This window comes from Marmota marmota, unplaced genomic scaffold (genome assembly GCF_001458135.2).
Source record: "Marmota marmota marmota unplaced genomic scaffold, marMar, whole genome shotgun sequence".
In the NCBI taxonomy this organism is placed as follows: domain Eukaryota; kingdom Metazoa; phylum Chordata; class Mammalia; order Rodentia; family Sciuridae; genus Marmota; species Marmota marmota.
This window is the reverse complement of record NW_026000169.1, coordinates 13,400,303-13,415,281: the sequence shown is the minus strand read 5'-3', so window position 1 is coordinate 13,415,281 and position 14,979 is coordinate 13,400,303. Positions and strand designations below refer to the sequence as shown.

The 14,979-nt window shown below is 36.1% G+C and overlaps 1 protein-coding gene across 8 annotated transcripts in view; it reads left to right on the top strand.

The window, feature by feature from the left end:
• The window catches only part of Itpr2 (inositol 1,4,5-trisphosphate receptor type 2), a 484,436-nt gene that overhangs the window by 177,619 nt on the left and 291,838 nt on the right, over window positions 1-14,979 (top strand). For all 8 annotated transcript variants that reach the window (XM_048787344.1, XM_048787341.1, XM_048787343.1 and 5 more), the window contains one exon: window positions 14,359-14,552. In XM_048787344.1, coding sequence (XP_048643301.1) covers window positions 14,359-14,552 — 194 coding nt within the window. The remainder of the gene's footprint in view (window positions 1-14,358; window positions 14,553-14,979) is intronic.

The window sequence follows — 14,979 nt, the reverse complement described above, 5'->3', positions numbered from 1 at the left end:
ATATATATATATATATATATATATATATATATATATATATATATATATATACATTTTTAAAAGAAATGTGAGGAAATGTGGCTTGTGCAAAATATCACTGAATAACTATGTAACACACACCAGGCCACACATTTACTGTAAGAGGGTATCAGTTGCTTAATATCATACCTTTAGGTCTTTTCCATGTGTTTTTATCTTTAATTCTTACCATAGTCCAACAAGTTTGGTGTATTGGTCATGGTTTTGACCAGGAAATGGGTTTTTAGATAGGTGATATACTTTTCCTCAGATCATTTAGCTTGTAGCTTGCTGGAAAAATTGAATCCAAGTGTCCTTTCTTTTTCTCTCCCTAACTTTAGACTTCCTCATGTGCAGGGACTCTGTTTTCTACTTTTTCCAAGTTTCCTCCCAAAATTCAATAGAACGCACTATGTATTTACTAAGAATTTTGTTTTAGCTTGAAGTGATTTTATTAGTCAGACCAAAAATAATTTTTTAAAGGAATCATTAGTACATGAGTGGTTGTTTGGCTTGTTTCAGAAACAGAGTTTTAATTCCAAGTGGTTTGTTTTACCTCCCAGCTATCTGTTGAAGCCGGGTGTTCCTCTTCCCTTCTTGCAATAGATTGCTGATTGTTTTCCATGCCTCTGCCTTGGCGCTATCTCCACAGGACCACATAAGATTCTTCTAAGTTATACTTGCTACCTCTTTCTTTAGCCCTCATCATCTCTAGAGAATAACTCAGCTCCTTAATTTGATGCTCAAGGGTCTTCACCACCTGATAGATATCACTAGTTCTTTCTCTTGCTGTTTCCCCGCAAAACAATCTCCTCAGCCACCTTTCTGTGACCTACTTCTGTATCTCATGTATATAGACACATGAGCTGTGTAACCAATGCTTCAGTGGACAGTGGATGATACATATATGACAGTATATAGTGTATATCTTAGGAGTGTCATAGGTGATGTCATCCAGGTTTGTATAATCTCCTTCAGTGATGTTTGCACAATGATGAATTCACCTGATGACCCATTTCTCAGAACATATTGCCATTGTTCAGCAACGTGTCACTGTGCTTTCACATCTTGCTTATTGTTGGGCCAAATGCATGTATGACATACCTGGTGTAAGTATATATGCATCTGAAGAGCAGAAATATTTAGGGATCCTAATACCACAAATATATAACTGTGTATTTTCTTTTGTTCATTTTATAATTATTGTCTGTCATTTCCAGTAAAGTTATAAAAGGGTGCATGACTCTTTGAGTTACTACCCAGATAATGCATAATAAAGATTCATATTATTGACTGAGAGAACTACAGTTAGAGGAAAAACTGTAAAAATAGTTCTATTTCTGGTTCTGTATTTGACTTGTACCATGCCTAATGTACTATTATATATCAACTTGGTTATCAAAAAATTTATTTGTTTTTGTGGTACAGTGGATTAAACTCGAAGGTGCTCTGATACTGAGCCACGCCCATAGTCCCTTTTTAAAATTTTATTTTGAGACAGAGTCTTGCTAAATTTCCAGGATGGCTTAGAACTTTTACTTTAGCCTCCCAATTACGGGCATGTGCCATTAAACCTGGATTAAAAAATATTTGTTGGATGAACTGCATCTAATGAATGTATATATGTTTTATATAAATATCCACATATTTGAATAATAAAAATATTTTTTGAACCATAGCATTCAGAATGTAAGATTTTTAAATTATTTATAAACTTCATTAGTTTTGCTTTTCTAACTTACAGTGAAAGGGAGATAACATGATAAATGCCAGTTCATGTTAAAACTCTTCTTGATATTTTGTTTCAATATTTTTATCTTAGCAATTTTAACAAGTCATAGTATATCTTTTTGGTAATCCTTATGAACCATTTTAATAGAGTATTATGGTCCAAAAAATTTTTGGTAACTGTCGGTTAATAAACTACAGGAGGACTGAATGGATATTTATAATTTATATAACATCATAAGATATAAAGTAACTGTATAAGTTCTTCATATTTCTCTCAATTGGGTTGCTCACATCAAGTTGCAACATAAAATTATTTTTATTTATACTTTGCAACTCCTCTGATCCTGTAGAGGCAGAAAACTGATTCTGGGTTTGTGTTTCAGTGGGATGTGTAAAAAATCAGTGTACTACCTGGAGATTTGGGGGCTTGTTATTCCAAATGGGTCTGTTAAACATTGGTGAATGCATTCTGCAGTTCAGTGTGAAGAATTTTATTCCCATTCTTTTTGCTATAAGGTGACTTGGAAACCTCTGAAGTTAAGTAGGAGGGACAAGAATGAGTCTAGGCATTTCTCTTTATATCCAAGAGGAGGCTCATCAACATTGCCTGCACTAAGTGGGCAGGATCATGCCGAGGATGACTTCCCAGGTAGTAAGCATGACTAAAGAGGACCTGATGGTCCTTACCTTCTTTCTACTACAGTTGTTTTTCTCTAATTATAAATACCATCCTTTCCTCAGAATCGGGAGCCTCAAAGTATGAACATATACTGGGTAGGTTCCCCAGTTCTCTCAACTTCTTGTCAAGTGAGTCCACCAAGGACCACCTATAATGTGTATTATTGAGACTCAAACATAGGTATATAGAGCATTAGCAAAGAACCACATAAATCATCTATACAATATATGAAATTCACATCTTCATAGACACTTGTGACAAATGGTCATCTAGAGTCTTGGCCACCTGCAGGGATCATGATTTTACTTTTGCAAAGGTCTGGCCTTTCTTATTCCTCACTGCTGTAATTGTTATTTCTCTTTTTTAAGGTGATTCTAAATGTACCTTCCTCTAATTTCCAACTGGATCCTACTGCTATTCCCTGGAACCACATAGAAAGCCAGCATCGCTTCCGCACCTCAGCTCTTCCTGTTTGAAAATGGCTAGCCCTCCCCCGATGTTGGCTCCCTCTGTGTGGTCATCTCTAGTTCTAAGAGTTTCTCCTGTGATTCAAACCAAATTCTTTCCATATGTTGAACCAACCTTGCATCCTTGGGATGAATCCCACTTGATTGTGGTGTATTATCTTTTGGATATGTTTTTGTGTGCAATTTGCCATAATTATATTGAGAATTTTTGCAACTATGTTCATTAGAGATATTGGTCTGAAGTTTTCTTTTTTTGATGTGTGTTTGCCTGGTTTTGGAATCAGAGTGATATTGGCCTCATAGAATGAGTTTGGAAGTGCTCCCTCTTTTTCTATTTCCTGAAATAAATTGAAGAGTATTCATACTAGTTCTTCTTTAAAGGTCTTGTAGAACTTGGCTGTGTATCCATTCGGTCCTGGCTTTTCTTTGTTGGTAGACTTTTGATGGCATCTTCTATTTTGTCACTTGAAATTGATCTGTTTAAATTGTGTTTATCATCCTGATTCAATTTTGGCAAATTATATGACTCTAGAAATTTGTCTGCTTTCGATATTTTCTATTTTATTGAAGTACAAGTTTTCAAAATAATTTCTAATTATCTTCTGTATTTCCATAGTGTCTGTTGTGATATTTCCTTTTTTGTCACCTATGTTAGTAATTTGAGTTTTCTCTTTCCTTTTCTTTGTTAGCGTGGCTAAAGGTCTGTCAATTTTATTTATTTTTTTCAAAGAACCAACTTTTTTTCTGTCAATTTTTCAATTGTTTCAATTTCATTGATTTTAGCTCTGATTTTAATTTTTTCCTGTCTTGTACTGCTTTTGGTGTAGATTTGTTCTTTTTTTCCTAGGGCTTTGAGATGTAATATTAGGTCATTTATTTGTTGACTTTTTCTTCTTTGAAGGAATTAATTCCATGTAATGAACTTTCTTCTTAGAACTGATTTCTTAGTGTCCCAGAGATTTCAATGTTGTATCTGTGTTCTCATTCACCTCTAAAAATTTTAATCTCCTCCTTGATGTTTTCTGCAACCCATTGTTCATTCAGTAGCATATTATTTAATCTCCAGGTGTTGGAGTGGCTTTTATTTCTTATTTTATCATTGATTTCTAATTTTGTTCCATTGTGATCTGATAGAATGCAGGGTAGTATCTCTACTTTTTTATATTTCTAAGAGTTGCTTTGTGGCATAGAATATGGTCTATTTTAGAGAAGGACCCATGTGCTGCTGAGAAGAAAGTGTATTCTCTCGTTGAAGGATGAAATATTCCATATATGTCAGTTAAGTGTTAGTTATTAATTGTATTATTGAGTTCTATAGTTTTTTTGTTCAGCTTTTGTTTAGAAGATCTATCTAGTGATAAAAAAGGTGTGTTAAAGTCACCCAAAATTATTGTGTTGTGGTCTATTTGACTCTTGAACTTGAGAAGAGTTTGTTTGATGGACGTAGATACTCCATTGTTTGGGGCATATGTATTTGTAATTGTTCAGTCTTGTTGGTGTATGGTTCCCTTGAGCAGTATGTAGTGTTCTTCTTTATCCTTTTTGATTGACTTTAGATTAAAGTCTACTTTATTTGCTATGAGGATGGAAACCCCTGCTTGCTTCTGCAGTCCATGTGAGTGGTATGATTTTTCAAACTCTGAAAGAACAGAGGCAGTATGACTACTTTTTCACTCATTCTGGACACTCTACTTCTATAATGAGCCTAGGTGAGAATGAGTGTTTTGGCAACAAAGGCATAGTATTGATTGTTACTGAACTTAAATCCAACTAAAATTCTGATTTGTATTCTTTTACAAAACTTTCAATTCATCCTGTATTTAAGTTGTTTTAATTTTGACTTTAAGTGCAATGACTTCTTTTATTTTGATTATCCCTTGTTGGGTTTAATCTATCATTTTTTCGCCTATTAATATAGTTTTGGAATTTGATAGTTATTCATCATAACTATATTTGATAGTTATTCACTTCTTGTTTCATATTATCTTTGCTCTTGAGAAACATACAATCTCTGTCCAAGTCACTGACAAAAATACGGTGGTCCCTTCTTATCTGCAGTTTTCCTTTTTGCTTCTTCAGTTACCTGTGGTCACCCGCAGTCTGAAAATATTAAATGGAAAATTTTGGGAGTAAATGATTCATAAGTTTTGAATAATTTTTATTATAGTATACTGCTATTGTTTTTCTTACTAGTTATTATGGTTACTATCTTACTGTGCCTAATTTATAAATTATACTTTATCATAGTTATGTATAGGAAAAAATAGTATATACAGGATTCAGTACTGTTTTTTCTTATTAGAGCATTATAATTAGATACAGCATTTAGATTCTTTTTGATAAAATTATACAAAAAGGAATTTGACTTCAATCCTTATTGCCCTCCTTTTCTCCTCTCCTCCCTCCCCTTTTTCTCCCTCCTCTACTCATCATCTTCTTTGTCTTTCTTTCTTTATTTTTGATCGGTATTTTTTAATATAAACACACAGGTGCAATTCCTTTGATATATTTATATATGTATGTAACATGATTTTGTTAGATTCATTCTGTATTTCTTTTCCTTTCCCTTCCTTCCTCCCTCCCTCTTATCTCCTACTTCTACTCCACTGATCTTCCTTATATCTCTATCTATCTGATCCCCCACTGCCTTTTTCCCCTTATTTTTGTCTAGCTTCCGCATGGAATACATTCAACCCTTGATTTTCCGAGTCTGACTTATCTCACTTAGTACAATTTTCTCCATTTCTATCCATTTACTGGCAAATGCCATTATTTCATTCTTCTTGATGGCTGAGTAAAACTCCATAGTGTGTGTGTGTGTGTGTGTGTGTGTGTATCACATTTTCTTGATTTCCTCATCTACTGATGGGCATCTGGGCTCGTTTCATAATTTGGCTATTGTGAATTGTGCCACTATAAGCTTTCTAGTGCATGTATTGCTAAGATGTGCTGAGTACTGTCTTTTTTCAGATATTTTTTTTTTGGGAGCTTCTGTACTGATCTGGTCAAAGAAGAGCAAAGCAGCAAAAACTAGAGGGCCTTCTATCCTTTAACATTTGTTCATTAATTATAACTTTTTACCTATAATCACTAACTGAAACCATACGTATGAAATACCACATTAACCAATGTATGAGTTTTTGTTGTGAGAAACCAGAAATGCTCTGGGTGGAGGGGGTGGGAGGAATGTTGGGAAATTAACTGAAGGGGCATGAAGGAGCTTTCTGAGATAATGAAAATTTTCTGTATTTAGATGACTTGTAGTTTATGTGTTCATGTGCCTTTGTGAGAACTGCGCAAACCTTGCATTTAAAGATCTGTGCATTTCATTTTAAGTAAATCATCTCAGTCATAAAAATGGTAAAGAAATTCATTTATTTCTCATTATCAGCTATTAAGATTTAAATATCAGTTTTGTAAATTAAAATCTTGAGGTTCAGAATATTGAAATGACTTTGTTGGTATCTGACTGATGCAATCCAAAGTAAAATGCAGAACTCAACCACTATTTTGTATGAATTGCTTTTTCAATTCACCCTTTGAATAGCACTTCTTTAGTGTGTGGGATGGGAAATAATTTTCTTTCAAGTAGTCTTCTTGATAGTTGAAAAAAAAAGGGCAGATAATAGCGTTAGTTTATTTTAGATGTTTTTGGTTAGTTATTGGGTTTGTTCTATTTCTAAGCTCTTGGAATAATCTACCAAAATGCTGTATTCAGTGAGTGTTTATTTAGAATGAAGAAAATTAGGTGTCATATTATCTGTTATGTCTATTAAGTGTTCTTTATAAATCACTTTTCTAGAGGACCTCTCGTTTTAGAGGCAATATTGTGTGTCAATCATGCTGTATCACAAGAGATTATGAGCTGTGATTACATGGTAGGATCACGTATTCATTAGTAAGGTGCTGACCACTATATTGGAAGCTAATTAAATGAGAAGAGTTGTTTTTCAGAGGTGAAGTCAAAGCATGCTCATGTCCTGCACTTCCCCTTTTAAAGTAATCCCTTACATTATATGGTACTTTTTATTCTTCATGCCCTCTTGTACATGTTATAAAATTCTATTCTTATAAGAAGCCAGAACATATTTTATTAGGTTCGACATTCTGAACAAAGATTTGACAAAAATCATGCTTTTTCTAATCAAAATCTTCACTTCATCCCAAACCTAGTTCTAAATTCTGTATCTTCAGTGAAGCTGTCCTCCACTTCCTCCCTGCATCTTTAGCTGATGTCTCCTAATGAAAACATCCCAAGCCATCTGTGTACTACCCATGCTATGCTATTACCATGCCATCTGCCTCGAACTTGGTCTTAATTTTATTTTTGTGGACATGTTTTAGATTTTCCAACCATATTGTAAATTCTTCTGCTTCTCTTATGTCTGCACACCCTGGATGTCCCTGTTACGGAGTCAGAGAAAAATTTGTTGCTTTATGAATACTTTCTGAACAAAGCTTGCCTTGTAATATAAACAAAAAGCTGCTAGTAATGTGTGGCTCAACATGTGTAATAAAAGCTGGTTGGGTTAGATAACTTGAGAATAATGTGAGCAAATTCATTACATGATTAGAAGCAAACAGCAGTTCCACATTCTTAGTGCAGTTTTAATTGGAATTTTGTCTTTCTGGGCTTTCTGAGTTCTAACATAAACTCTTTGGGACCTTGTTAATGAAGCAATATGGTATGGGGTAAAAAGAGTCATGTTCACATCAGTTGGCATGTATTTAAGACTCTGCCACTTTCTGGCTATGTAAAGTGGGATGGGGTGAGGGGGACCCTGTGAGGATTAGTTGAGGCAAAGGGATGCTTGTCCTGTGACCCAACAAAATACAGGGTATATGATATTCCCTCAACTAGGCAAGTTCCATTATTTCCCTTTATCTCAGTGGTATCTATTTAATTAATTTTTTTCCTTTTAATAAATTGATTTTTAAGAAGCACATAATTATATATTCTTTTTGCAAAAATTTAGAGAAGTATAAAAGAAAATAAGCAAGAACTCATCTTGATGAAAGATGGAATACTTTTAATGTAATGAAAGACAATTTTTTATACGAGGCTTCTAAAAAAGTAATTCTCATTCTTAATAGTTCGTTTATTTATCCAGCTTTTTTTTCTTTCATTCCTTCATTTATTGAATGAACATTTATTCAATGCCTGCTATACATCAGGCATTACTCTGGATAGCAACAGAACAGTAAGCCAGGCAGGATCCCTGCCTTCATGGGGCGCCTCTCTCCTCCTGTTCCTTTTGTTGGGGGGAGAGAACACAATATACATATAATCAGATGTATCATAGGATGTGAGATAGTTATAATGCTGTGGCTGAAATGTCACTTGGTGCGTGGATTGACATTGATGGCAATGCTTCTTTATGAGGGTGGTTAGAAGAGGTCTAGCTGAGGAGGTGACATTGCATCATAAATCAAAAAGGAGCAATAGAGAAAGCCATGTAACCATCTGGGTGAGAGAATCCAGGCAGAGGAACAGTGAGCCTATTGAGGTTCAGCGTGTGGGGTAAAGCCCTGTGTGGAATAAATTATGTAGCTCTCTGAAATACTGTGATCACTTGAAGCTTGGAGGGCTAGTCATCTGATGGTCTTCTCAGGGCTTCAAATCTTGAAGCCAGGTTGGTACCATATTACCTGTTGCTCTGCTTATGCCAGTACCTTAATTAAGGCTTTGATTTCATGTGAATATTTTTGTTTTCTTGGCATACAGAATTGACCTTTTATAACTGAAAACTTCAGCCATGGAGAGGAAGCACTGCTCTAGAAAATGATTGAAACAGAAAACTACTCTCATTCTAGAGGGTGTAGGCATTTTCTCGCTGAGGTTTGTGAGTTACTGCTGGGCTAGGCTGGAACCAGGAAGACCTTCTGAGCCACGGTTTCCTGGCTTAGTGTCATTCTGTTTCAAGTGAATTATTATAAGAGCAGATGCATTTATGCAAATCCAGCTGTAAAAATATGTTTCAAGGAAAATAAGAATTGTTTTTGTATTATCCATTTTGGCTTCTAAATCATTATAAAACACTGAGCTGACTTTAGTCATAGAACAATTAAATTGTGTGAACAATTATTCAAAGAATACTTCTAATCAGATGTCTATCATCTCTTATAAATCCTGAAAATGTTATAGTAATGTCTATTTGAAATCTGAAAAACAAGAAAATTCAAATTATCATTTCTATTCTTATGTGTTCAGAAGAGAAAAGTGTTTCTAATGGGAAGAGATAATGCGTAAAGATGACTTCAAATAAACTACCATAGGTAAATTTCAGTCAAGATTCTGTTAAATCTCTTATGCTTCTATAAATCCATATAATTGCAAATGATTGTTGAACCCAGTAGTGATTCCCCACAGTAACTTCTGAATAAGGCAAATTTAAATGTTGGTCCATGCAGCAGTTTCAGTGTCATATACATACCTCATTGCTTTTCACTTTTCTGAAATGGGTAATGGAAACTTGGATCATTGGAACAATCAAAGGAACAAAACAATATATTCTCAGATGATTCCATCACCATTCCCAGTGTGGATTTACTAAACCTGTCTCATTTTTGGCTTTTTCTTTTGAGGGAATTAGGATTAGTAAAAATATGTATCTAATTATATAATGAAAAAACATAAAAAGTCCATCTGCCTTTTCTCCTAAGCAATTCCTTCCTTCTTGCTTTTAACTCAACAGAAACAACTTCCAGGTTTTCAGATTATCTCAACTTGCTTTTTTTACATATATCCCAAATCTGGCTACTGGGTTAATATACAAAAATTATAGAAGAACTGAATTCCTAGGGATTAGATTGTCCAGAGAATTTCTGTTGTTAGGAGCCTTTTAACCGAAATATTTAAGTCAATATTAACTAATTATGGTTGCGAAGAGAAATAATATGACTTCTCTTTTGTAATGTTGGGGACTGATCACCTCTGATTTATCTCGACAGTCTAGACTTAGAAATTTTTTTTCTGTGGAAAAACAGATACCAGGAAGACTTGCATGCTTGTGATTCATGCAGTGTTTGACTTATGTTTTTCAAGCTGCAATAGTTCAGAATCACAGCACTTCTCATCACCTCCAAGCAAACCCAGAAAATACAGCATCCTTTCACTTAAGACTCCTGAGTTGGCCGTACATGGAAATGTCAGGAGAATTTTGTGGCAACCACGTGCCACAGGCATGCGAGGATGTGGTACCACTGGAATGAACCCTCCCATTTCACTGACAACATATGTTATATATTAATATGGTTCCGGCCTCTGGATTTTAATTTCTTGGTGATGGGTTCTATATTTGGGTAAAGAATTGTCTGGTCTAACTGTCTTTATTATAATCATTTGGATTAAATGATTATTTTCCATGCAAATCTAAATAAGACTGAGACACTGTGGGTGCCAAGGATTTCTGTGTGTTTCAGGGTTAAGAATAACAAGGGAGCCTGTTCTCTGTTAGTGGTGAGAAATCATCTTTGGAGGCAAACACTCATATATACTCGGATCAAGACTTGAATGAATGTACTGGTTGGACTTCAAACCCAAACCCAAACTATTGCCAGTAACCAGAGGTGCATCCTTGCAATCCACGTGGCAAACAGTGAGGGAGATTTGGAAATACTCACTTGCTGTGATTGGGAACCACAGAAAAGGAGACTCTCAGGCTATTCTGATAGAAAATAGTGAACTGTCTCAACTTTGTCCAATTTGGAAATTTCCTTTATGTATTTTTTTTCCTCTTCTTTTTTGACTTTTGAAAGTAGCAACATAATACTGGTCCCAGACCTTCAAGGAGAAAACCTAAATTAATTTCTTCCTATCATACGCCACTTAAGAGAAAAACACTACTTTTTTGTGTATTCAAAAGTACAATTGGTGCACTGACCTCTTACTTGTACTGATTTCACATATAGATAAGACAGTGGGTTTTAAAAAGCATATCATCTAAAACTGGAAATCCATATGCAACAAAATGAAAGTGAATCCCTTTCTCTCGCCATGCACAAAAGTTAATTCAAAATGGATCAAGGAGCTTGATATCAAATCAGAGACATGCCGTCTGATAGAAGAAAAAGTTGGCTACGATCTACATACTGTGGGGTCGGGCTCCAAATTCCTCAATAGGACACCCATAGCACAAAAGTTAATAACTAGAATCAACAAATGGGACTTACTCAAACTAAAAAGTTTTTTCTCAGCAAAAGAAACAATAAGAGAGGTAAATAGAGAGCCTACATCCTGGGAACAAATCTTTACTCCTCACACTTCAGATAGAGCCCTAATATCCAGAGTATACAAAGAACTCAAAAAATTAGACAATAAGAGAACAAACAACCCAATCAACAAATGGGCCAAGGACCTGAACAGACACTTCTCAGAAGAGGACATATAATCAATCAACAAGTACATGAAAAAATGCTCACCATCTCTAGCTGTCAGAGAAATGCAAATCAAAACCACCCTAAGATACCATCTCACTCCAGTAAGATTGGCAGCCATTATGAAGTCAAACAACAACAAGTGCTGGCGAGGATGTGGGGAAAAGGGTACACTTGTACATTGCTGGTGGGACTGCAAATTGGTGCAGCCAATTTGGAAAGCAGTATGGAGATTTCTTGGAAAGCTGGGAATGGAGCCACCATTTGACCCAGCTATTCCCCTTCTTGGTCTATTCCCTAAAGACCTAAAAAGAGCATGCTACAGGGACACTGCTACATCGATGTTCATAGCAGCACAATTCACAATAGCAAGACTGTGGAACCAACCTAGATGCCCTTCAATAGACGAATGGATAAAAAAAATGTGGCATTTATACACAATGGAGTATTACTCTGCATTAAAAAATGACAAAATCATAGAATTTACAGGGAAATGGATGGCATTAGAGCAGATTATGCTAAGTGAAGCTAGCCAATCCCTAAAAAACAAATGCCAAATGTCTTCTTTGATATAAGGAGAGTAACTAAGAACAGAGTAGGGACGAAGAGCATGAGAAGAAGATTAACATTAAACAGGGATGAGAGGTGGGAGGGAAAGGGAGAGAGAAGGGAAATTGCATGGAAATGGAAGGAGACCCTCAGAGTTATACAAAAGTACATACAAGAGGAAGTGAGGGGAAAGGGAAAAATAATATAAGGGGGACAAATGAATGTCAGTAGAGAGGGCAGAGAGAGAAGAGGGGAGGGGAGGGGAGGGGAGGGGGGATAGTAGAGGATAGGAAAGGCAGCAGAACACGACAGTCACTAGTATGGCAATATGTAAATCAATGGATGTGTAACTGATGTGATTCTGCAATCTGTATATGGGGTAAAAATGGGAGCTCATAACCTACTTGAATCAAAGTGTGAAATATGATATATCAAGAACTATGTAATGTTTTGAACAACCAACAATAAAAAATTTAAAAAAAAAGCATATCATCTTTACACAATGTACAAATAATAGTAGTTATGAGTGGTAATAGTGGTTTGGATTATTCAGATTCTCTTGTCATCTTTTAAACATCTTTTTTAAATTATTTGTCCTTTGATCATTTAAGCATCCCTGGAGTTTGTATTCTTCCTTTAGAGCTGAGAGTTTTATCTCATCACCCCTCATTTCCATTTGCCTTTCTCTTGGTTTACACCCCTTGACACTTAGGGAAGGGAAAATTCTTTTGCCAGATTCTTAGGCTTTGGCTTCAGGCAGAGTTCCATGAACACCCACGAAGCAAAGACCACTGTTTGGAAAGAAAAGTAGACAACCATTCTTTTGAATTCTTGTTGCTTGTTGTAGGAACTTAGAAGTGAGGTACAACAGCCAGGCTGGAGAGCAAAAATCATGGGAGTGACAGGAGGAACCTTTGACCCAGCTGTTTGTGGTCAGCATAGGCAGTAGGGGCATAGTGCAAATCATGCAGTTTTATTGATGGACAAATGAATAAATCGCCAAACTCAGGAGGAAACACAGAAAACAGTGATCTTCAGTGGAGGCCATCATGTTTGTCACTAACTCATTTCTGTAAATACCTCCAACTAGTTTTTTTGTGGATTTCGAATGGTCTTTTTTTCAAATTAGATGAAGGGATGGGGATTGTATTGGAGAGTACAGACTCTTTCCCCAGATGAGATGTTCTTTTTTCTTAAATTGTACTCACAAGCTTTTTGTAAATATTACAAGAGAGATAAAAATTTCTTGACCTCAGTGTAGAATCAGAATGTCACAATTGAGCATTTAAATAGTTTTTATGCAATCCTGTGATCAGTTGGGTCCATTCTGCCTACCAAGTAGTGTTGCCAGTCACTGGAGTTTTGCAAAATAGAGTTTATTCATGAGGTAGACAAATGAGAGGAAGCTCCCAGACTCAAACCTGCCTCCCCAAGGATAGGTTTAGGGAAGGGTATGGGACAAAGAAACAGGGTGGTCTGAGGCCTGGGGAGAAGTGAAATGTGAGGTACTTGGTAGGCTGTGCATGTGAACTAACTTCCCAACTTTTCATATGAGGCCTGTTTAGAAAATGCTAGTTTTGGCATGATCTATGCATAGGGTTTTTGCTCTCTGAGGTCACCTGTCCAATATTTGTGGAGATCCAAGGGGTTGGTGGCTTCGGTTTGAGCTGGATAAGGCTGTATCTCCAAATCCCTAAAAGAATGATGAAAACCAATTCTTACCAGGTAACCATATATCAGAAGTATTATCTGTAGTAATGCCAGCAGGGGTTCATTACTTTTTTGTTTAGTAAAGTGGCTTCTATGACAAGTGAAAATAGAGGGCTTGTTCAGGTTTTTTTTTTTTTCTTAGTTTTGAAAAGAAGAATATGCTCTTTGTTCATTTTGGTTTTTCATATTTCGTTCATGTCGGGTGGGGTGGGGATTTGGTCTACCTGTGTTGCCCAGGCTGGCCTCAAACTCCTGGGCGCTTCAGGATTCTCTGGCCTCAGCCTCTCAAGTTGCTGGAACTATAGGCACTTTCTGCTGCCCCTCCTGCTCTTGGGTTTTTCAACTTTTAGGAGGCAGAATGTCTTAAGGGTCTTACAAGAGAAAAGAAATGTATTTATTTTCTGATGGGAACTTGGTTGTAGTCTTTGTATCCCTGTTTGAAACTGACTGTGTCATAGACATTAACAATCAACAATTTTTGTTTTCTTTTTGTTATTGTGAAAGGGCCTATTGGTGTGACAGTTGGTAGGACTTCCTGTGTTACAGAAGAGCCTGGATATTAGGGGTACCAACAATTTACCTTCAGTGAATCACGTGAAAGCATTTTCTGAGAAAAGTAAACTTGATCTTCAAAAATCGTGTCATTTTGAAGTGCACCTGCAATCACTGAACTCCATCCGTGTAGTCAGAGCCAGAGCAGAGCCCGTGCTCCTTTCCTATGTGTCATAATGCCCTGTCAGGTTCTTGGCCTGGTTGTGACCAAGTGAGCATCACTGCTGCATAGCTCCAGGTATTACATGTGTTGACTGTGGCCTTTTCTGGTGCCAGGGAACAACGTCATGAGGACCATCCATGGGGTGGGAGAGATGATGACCCAGATGGTGCTCAGCAGAGGCTCCATCTTTCCCGTGAGTGTGCCTGATGTGCAGCCCAGCATCCACCCCACTAAGCAGGTGAGCCCCACGGAGCATGAGGACGTGACGGTGATGGACACCAAGCTGAAGATCATCGAGATTTTACAGGTGCGTCCCATGACAGACACATTTTGCTTATATTTCACTAAACTTTTTGTTCCCAGTCGCTATGTGAGTATTCTGAAATGCTGTTTATCTAATTTTATTTTTTAAAGTTATGAACAAGCCTGGTAAGACATCTTACACAGATGCTATTTAACATATTAATTCTATTTATTTATTCTATTAAATATACTAATGATAATATCCAGCAATTACGGAGTGCTTTGAGCTGGCTAAAACTGCTTTCATGTGTGTATGTATATATATATATATATATATATATATATATATATATATATAAAATATATATATTTTTTCATTTGATATTGATCCTGATTGAATTTTTCCTCATTTAGGAAGTATTTATGCAAGGTAGAGTTAATGATTGAATTCCAATTATTTTCCTGTTTTTAATTGAATCAAGCATATGATT